Source organism: Drosophila hydei, unplaced genomic scaffold, assembly GCF_003285905.1.
Source record: "Drosophila hydei strain 15085-1641.00,03,60 unplaced genomic scaffold, DhydRS2 tig00008135-arrow-pilon, whole genome shotgun sequence".
Classification (NCBI taxonomy): Eukaryota; Metazoa; Arthropoda; class Insecta; order Diptera; family Drosophilidae; genus Drosophila; species Drosophila hydei.
The window spans coordinates 1029182-1037211 of NW_022045844.1; the positions used below are offsets into that span (position 1 = coordinate 1029182).

An 8030-nucleotide genomic window follows, 5' to 3' on the forward strand; every position below is an offset into this window, starting at 1 on the left:
AACGCACGCATAATTCTGCGTTACTTTTGCTCGCCACGCGTTGCGCCCCACAGCGTTTGGCATCCTTTTGCAATTGGAATGGGGCTGTCACAGGCAAAATCGCAGCAATTTGTAATGCCAAGTATTTTATTTATTCTGCGATTTCTGGCACTGCGTTTTTGCCAGCGTTAATAAATACATATAAAATACATGAAATGGCTGCCTGACACGCATTAAATGAATATATCAGGCATGATATTTGTCGTGGCTCACAATTTTCATTAAATTTACATATTTTATTGAATCATTGGCAGGATTGTTGATCAAACTAGAAATATATGAACTTCTTACAGCTGTTTGGTAAAGGGAAGCGCAGTGTAAAGGGAAGCACAGTGATCCAAATATAGCTTAGCAGTTGGCGTGAATATATATGTAGCTCGAATGACAGGCTCACATTTAATACCTTGCCTTGTCTAAAGACTAGGCTGCGTGCCAAAAATATTGTTGCTGCTGTGTGAAGACAGATCGAGGCTCGACTGACGACAGCCACTGTTGTCGAGCAAGGCGTTAAAAATGATAAGTTACTTGCACAACGGCTTGGCATCAGTGGATAAAGAAAATGATTTAAGTAACTTAAGAAACCATTCTTAGCAAAACCACTTCTTAATCTATTTAGACAGATATCTCGCTCAGCTAAAGTCCGCACAAAAATATATAACAATTATATTTATGACTTTACAATGGGCAGTCAGTAATTACATGTACGTATCAAGTCTCTATAATCAGTTTACAAATGCAAGTATTTGATAAGAAAACAAAAACAAAAAAAAAACATTTATCTTATATATACATTACATAGTTTTGATAACACCTCTATAAGTAAAATTTATATACAAATTAAAAAAATAATCGATTTGCTTCATTTCTCCACGTCGGTAAACTTGAAGCGGAAAGCAATGGCTGGTTCCATTAGGAATAGCGACTTATACGGCTTGGATGCATCGTAGTTGAACTCCACATAGAAGTTGCGAATGATTTTGGCCAGTGTAGTCTCCATTTGAAGATCGACAATACGCTTGCCAATGCACTGGCGAGGTCCAAAGCCGAATGGTAGATACGTAAACGGAGTGACCTGGATCTTCTTGTTGGTCTGTGGATCACGTAGCCAGCGCTCCGGCAGATAGTCATTGGCACGTGGGAAATACGCTTCATCCTTCAGCAGAGCATTGGCACCTAGTAAAATCTGTGTGCCTTTGGGTATATTATAGCCCGAAAGGGTAACGTCTGTCATGCACTGGCGGAAGGTGCCCACTCCATTGGGATAGTAGCGCAAAGCCTCTTTGATAACAGCCCGCAAATAGGGCATATCCTTCATATTTTCCTCGTCCAGTACGGTATCCTTGGTCGGCATAACACGCAGCAGTTCCTCTCGCAACTTCTGCTGCTTCTCAGGATTTTGGCTCATGCACAGCAAGAGAGCAGACAAAAACGTGGAACTGCCGTCGACACCGGCCATAAGCATGTCCAGGCTCATAACAACAGCTGCTTTCGGATCAATACTCATCATTCGATCCATCATGCTGGCTTGGGAGATCTGTTCTCCTGCCTGGCGGCGACGCTCCATATCCAGACGACTTTCCTCTATCAAGCGCTGGGCAACGTCTAAGCTCTCATTCAAAGCACGCATTAATTTGCGATAGGTGGGCGTAGATACAAATTTCCATATTGAGGGCTGTATGTCCAGCTTAAAAGATAACTGAAAAGTCTGCCTTGCCGTTTTAAACAGTATCAAGGCGTCGTTGTTATCACGCTGCTTGCGTATGATGCCCAGTTCGCGATTGAAGGCAATCAGAGCAATCGACTCGAAGACCAATCGGCTCATTTCCTCCTCGAAATTGGCAGGCACTTCTAGGGTCTGTGGATCGCGTATCTCTTTGATGCTTTACCAGCAATTTATAAATCAATTATTTTTGATTATTGTCCAAAGCGCTGTGTACTTACCGCTCAATGAACTCGTTGTTAATGTTCGACAGCGGTTGGTAGTAGACCTTGAGACCTTTGGGCTGCATGAACACCGGATTCACAGCTGATCGGAACTTGCCCCACTCCTCGTGTTGCCTGCATAAGAAGAACGCTTTACCGGATGATTTGATATAAGTAATCCGCAACTCACGAAGCTATAAGGCCTTTCCTCTCGGCAAATACTTCCGGTCTTATGTGCTCGCGAAAGTAAACCAACGAATCGAGACCCTCGCGATGTGGCCAAATGCCTTCGTTGCGAAACACTGTCTCAATATCTTTGGTATTGAAGGTAGCCACCCAATCCTTGCGTCCCAATGTGCCGGGTATTATAAAGATATTGCCATAACGCTTACGCATAGCATCGGTAAACTCCATGAATGAAGTATCATGAAACTCTCCACCTGGCATAAAGCCGCGCATAAACTTCAATTTTCCTGGCCTAGGCACCTCTTTAAAAGGTCGCACTTGTACAGCAGCCACATCATCAGAGGGCTGTAAGAGAAATTGCATTCATTTCATTTCATCCAATTGTTTTTATTCCACAATCATTTGTAGCTCACGTTCATCACAGTCGCCGTTTGCACCGATCTGGCGCCGAGCAGCGCAATTTGTCGCGCTGTCAGCGGTGCTTTGATAAGGGCCATTTGAATATTGTAATTTTTAATTAACTGTTATCAACTGCGACTGTTCGTAACCAGCGCGCAGCTAAAACTAAAAATTGTTTAACGTTGGTGCCGTCTTTATAGGTGATCGCAGCTCAACGAGTAAAGCATCGTAGCTCATTCGCTCTCTCTTTCTCTGCGCTTGTCTCTCTCCCTCTCTCACTCAATCCCACTCTCTTGCTTATCAACACATATATATGTATACAGTAAGCTGCTGCTCATACTCGTCAGGTATGTCTTACGCGTGGCAAATATAAGAACTGGTTGCTTCATTCAATGGCGAAGCAAAAAGCTGCTTGGTCAGAATGATATAAAAATGCTTTGTTTATATGACTCGGCACATTCGATCCCTTTTGTTACATACATAGATCGAAATACATATAAACATCAATGCACTTGTTTGTAATTGTATTAAAAGTTTTCTGCTTGATAACAAGAGCTTTGTGTACTGAGCAAAATAGGCGATCGCTAAAGTGTTCTTGGCAGCTGATGAAATGCAAAAACGAATGGTCGAATAATATATATTATAAATATATAGTATATATATTTTTATAGTATACTATGTTTGTTTGACCAGCCACTAATTGTTGATGATTACCTGTGCATATATTCCAATTGTAAATATTGACTCTGGTGTATTCAAACGTTGCCATACAGAGATTTCCGCCACACCACACGAGCCGCCCTAAGAGCGCTCCGTTTATGTACCTTGTCAACCATAAACTTTGATTATGCCTTAAGGTGAATGATTTTGTTTATTTTTAGGCCTGTTGCCATTGCTTTCGGCCCTGGTTCTTGGTCCTTGTGCTGGTCAGCAACGTAGGCATTACTTTGGTCGCCACGCGTTACGCCCCACGGCGTTTGGCATCCGCTTGGCATATGTATACAGATATCTCAACAATCTCAACAATTTGTAATGCCAAGTATCTTATTTATTTTACGATTTCTTAAACATTTTTATTTTATTTTTGTCAGCATTAATAAGTGCATAGGCGCAGCAGCCGATTAGCTCAACAGGTTTCAGGGTGGGGGAGCATGAAGTGCTCGCTTCATAAATCAATTTAGCCTCACACAGTCAAGAACTTGGTGGGTGTTGCAACCGCTTCATAAATGCATCAGCGGTGGCAATCGCAACATAATGAACCGACGCGGCTGGTAATTTGTCTATTATGTAGCATTGTTTAGCGGCCGAGGCTCCAGCTGCCGGAGCCTATTCACACTTGCGGGCGTGCGCCGCCAAACTGGAGTCGGAGTCACAGTCGCAGCCACAGTTGCTGCACAAATGCATACAATGCCACACATGTCGCGCTTAATTAACCCCAAACAATTTCAGCTGTTTGGCTGCCTGACACCAATGTGCACAGAGATACACACGCGCACACGAGTCCACTACGTAATATACAAGTATCCTTTACACTGTTTATGCGATGAAATACAGATTTTACTTATTCTGAAAATATATCAAAACATATCTAATATTTAATTAAAAGTTAGTTGATGATAACTACTATTACCATATATAGTTACTGCTGGAAATAATATCTACTTTAGCAATTATGTATATAAGAGAGAAATGTTAATGGCATAAACGCCAGGGCAACTGCATTCATTTTAAATTTGAAGGCACGGGTTAGGCACTCATAATTTCGATGCACGTTTCAACGGCAGCACTCGCTGGGGTGCAGCTGTGGAGCACAGTGACCCAAATTAATCTTATTCATTGGCGGCAGCAAGTGTGTGTCGGCAGCAATCTAGAACTCGGCTGACAGCCTCGCATCCAAAAACCTTGACTTGTCTATGACCAGGCTGCGCGTCGACAAAGTGCCACAAGTTTTGTAGCGGCTGTATGAAGTGGGAGCGAGAGCCGCCTGTCGACAGCTGAGTCGGAGCGTGAAAAATTAAAGATACAAATTAAATATTTGATTAGATTCTTTAATGAATTGTAACGCTAGACTCATACAAATACCTGAAAGATAAAGTAAATAAGCAATAAAATACTGTTAAAGTAAATACTTTTCTTTTCATAAGACCCAATCGTCATATGCCGCGGCAATGATAATGAATCATAAAAAGTAGCTAACACATAATTATGGTGATTATCCAACGCCAGAGCGAAAAGTGGGGCAGAGCTGGCTAAGAAACTGCCACGCAAAGTAAATGGCGACTAAGTGGCTCGCCCGCCTGCACTAATTGTAAGTAACACGTTCACGTTTACAACTTTAAGAGAATTTCCCTCGGAATACAAGAGACTGGCATGCAGGCAGCACCAGGCAAGCAGGCAGTCAGGCAGTCAGGCATCCAGTCAACCGGCTAGACCAAGCCAGACGAGACACACAGCCATTCCAGCTTAGACATTAAAGTTTGGCCAGCCAGCTCGTTAAATAGACCAAATTCATTTGGCCAAAGTTTAAAGTGTCGGCAGCGCGCGCGCACGCCGACATTTATCAGTCATTAACACGGCCAACTACACAAAACAAAAACAGCTGGGCAGTGGGCGTGGCAGGCGGAAAGCGAGCGAAACAATTAAAGCTGAGGAGTCTTTAATTTGCTAACGGGTCTTGGCAGCATTAAAAATCAATAAATTTAAAACATTGTATGACAATAGAAAAAGAAATCAGCAAGAACCCATGGCCCTGCCATAGATTCGAAGCTAGAGAAAACTCTCTTCAGGGATGTTCATGTAGCGGCTGTTGTTGTTGTTGCTGTTGCTGTTGCTGAGACGCAGCACGAAATCGCCGAGCCAAACATCCTTTGTCAATACAAAATACGTACAACAAATCAAATAAAAGCACGCCAACAACAACATCGACATCAACAACAATGGCAACAACAATTCGAATGGCAACAAAGACAAAAGTCAAAAGTGCAAAAACAAAAGCAAAACGAACCGTTGCGCCCCCAAAATGCAAGCCGAGTGCCCACCAGCAGCCAGGAGAACGAGAACGTGGCCAGGATCAGCGCATGCGCCTAACTGACGAATCTCACGAAGCGGGGAAACCCACTTGGCTCTGTTTGTCTGTGTGGCCATGTACATGGAGTTGGCTTGGTGTCGGCTGGGTGGAAGGGCGCATAGGAAATGTTGCTACAAACGCCGCATAAAATGGCGTTGGCTCGTTTTGGGGGCGCACCACCCAGTCGCACACACACAGAGATATTTCTCCTCCATTTTGAGAAAATTTCCTGCTTTGAGCAGGCAGGCAGCAGTCGATGGCCACGTCTGGCCGAAGTGAGCAAATGATTTTTAACAAATTTCATTAACATCAGAGGTCCGTAATCATTCAAGCATCGCGTTTCGTAACTGGCCTAACAATACCTTTCCCGCTGGCCACTCTCATCCATTCGCATGACACTCGATGCACATTTACCTGCACTGCACCTGACGCGACTACCATTTTAGCTTTAATAAAAGCCACGTGAAAAGTGCCAAGAAAAAGTATTAATAAATTGTTAAATCAACTTGAAGTAGCGTATTTCTAAGCCACCTTTGATCGGGTCAGCCACGGACCTGTGATTAATTCGTGCATGTGAGCTGTTGTTGGCCGTCACAAATTAGCAAAATGATCGACGAACAGCATCCAATGCAAATTGGCCTGTGTAAGTATTTGGCATAAGTTGAAAAGTTTCTAGAGAAAGTGCCGTCGGTGTTTCAAAAATATTTCTTTTACCGACGGGTTTTCATATGCTATTTAATATGAGTACATTCGACTGTTAGTAATATAAACAAAATTAAGAATAGTCAGCAGTTATTTGTATACTTAACAAGTTTTCTATTGGATCATTATTGTATGAAACTATCTGTCATCTTCGAGAGTAAATTATAAATATTTAAACGTGTCATTGGTATGTGTAAGTTTGTTTAATTAGAGCAATAGATATATAGTTGAAGGCAGTTATAAGCACTCATTAGAGAAGTTTGAGCAATAACTTATTAAATATTTTTTAGAAAAAGCCAAGTTCAATAAAAAAATATCTATCATTCCAACTCTTGCATCTAACCACAATTAGTAGATCACAAAGTTTAAATATGATAAGCAAAAGTAAGCATTTTTTATTTAAAACATTTTCAGTAGAATGTGTGCCTTATGTTAAATTTATAAATATATATTCTGTCAACAAAATAAAACTTATCGAACCAATCCAATACTCAACCCCAAGTTAAGGTACCAAAATGCATGCTAAAGCAATCATAGGTGATGGAAACTAAGCACAGTTTTAAATTATGAAAATCTTAAACTGTTGATTTGAGTGAGAAACACAATAAGCCATATATATAAAAATCCTGATCGAAATGTTTGGTACAGGAAAATGCCAACAAAGATTTCATACAACAAGTAAAGTCCATTATTAATATTAAAAATAAAGATTTATATGTCTAAATTTAAGTTTATGTTCAAAAGGTTTTAACTAATATTTACTATACTGAACTATAGCTCAATCAATTGTTCGATATCGAAACTAATCAAATAGAAACTTTAAACCATAAACAAAGCTTAAGAGAAGATAAAAACGACATTTAATATTATCAAATTAATGTTTATATATTTTTCCACTGTTTCTGCAAGCTGAATCATAGCCCTAATCGCACCACTTCGAACTTATATACATATATTTATAGTATTTATTTAAGATATAAATATACCTGATGAAATTCACATATTTTTCGGTATACTTTTGTTTTGTTTTTGTCAAATAGTTTCGTGTACTTATTGTTCGAGTACGAGCGAAGGGAAAACTAAGAACCACTTGCACAACTTGGCACTTGAGCTAAGTGTGCTTAAGTCAAGCTGGCAGCGAGCCAAATGCCAAAAATCTGGACACATTTTATAGTGGGCAAAACAAATGCTGACTTCTGTCAGAGATTAGGCCAAAACAAAGCATTTATGTTGTGTATCGTTGGCACAACAGCAGCAACAACAACAACAACAACAGCAGCAGCAATGCAAAACGGCGCCATAATTTCTTTGTCCGCCCAAATCCGATTAAATTAAACGCCAGTCGCCGGCAACAACTCGGCAGCGACTGACAAACGGCGGCAGCGGCTGCACACAGTATCCTGGCAAGGGTTTCCGCTCGCCCGCTGCTGCCGAAGACTGCCAACATATGCCGCCAGCAGCCAGCAGCCAGCAGCCGTAACCGACATAATATATCCAAGCCCCTGCCCCATGCCCATCCCTTGACAGACATGGGAGTGAGGTGTAGCGTGCCCTGGTTAGGGGTTGAATCTTCAGCTACTGATTCATTGCAGTGCCTCGCTTAGACCGCGCACGCACTACTCGTAAATTCTATTATAATTTAGTTATAAGCAGCGCAAAAGTCGCCCTGCAGGGTGGGTGCCCGCAACCGCCCCCCTGATTTCTGCTGCACATT

The 8030-nt window shown here is 41.6% G+C and overlaps 1 protein-coding gene across 1 annotated transcript; it reads right to left on the bottom strand.

Annotated features, from left to right (window-relative positions):
- Positions 1–833: 833 nt before the first annotated feature.
- On the bottom strand, positions 834–2520 carry LOC111598742 (probable cytochrome P450 12d1 proximal, mitochondrial). The gene is made up of 3 exons (XM_030225625.1): positions 2153–2520; positions 1981–2097; positions 834–1919 (listed from the first exon to the last, which is right to left on the bottom strand). Exons 1-3 carry the CDS (start codon positions 2509–2511, stop codon positions 899–901), a joined length of 1497 nt encoding a protein of 498 aa, XP_030081485.1. The 5' UTR covers positions 2512–2520; the 3' UTR covers positions 834–898.
- Positions 2521–8030: the final 5510 nt, after the last annotated feature.

Bases quoted from the DNA above. Each gene is read 5' to 3' on its own strand.
- LOC111598742 (XM_030225625.1), bottom strand. From the start codon at position 2,511: ATGCAATTTCTCTTACAGCCCTCTGATGATGTGGCTGCTGTACAAGTG. The intron at 2,098-2,152 runs GTGAGTTGCGGA...CTTCTTATGCAG, and splicing joins AGGAAAGGCCTTATAGCTTC to GCAACACGAGGAGTGGGGCA. The intron at 1,920-1,980 runs GTAAGTACACAG...TTGCTGGTAAAG, and splicing joins AACAACGAGTTCATTGAGCG to CATCAAAGAGATACGCGATC.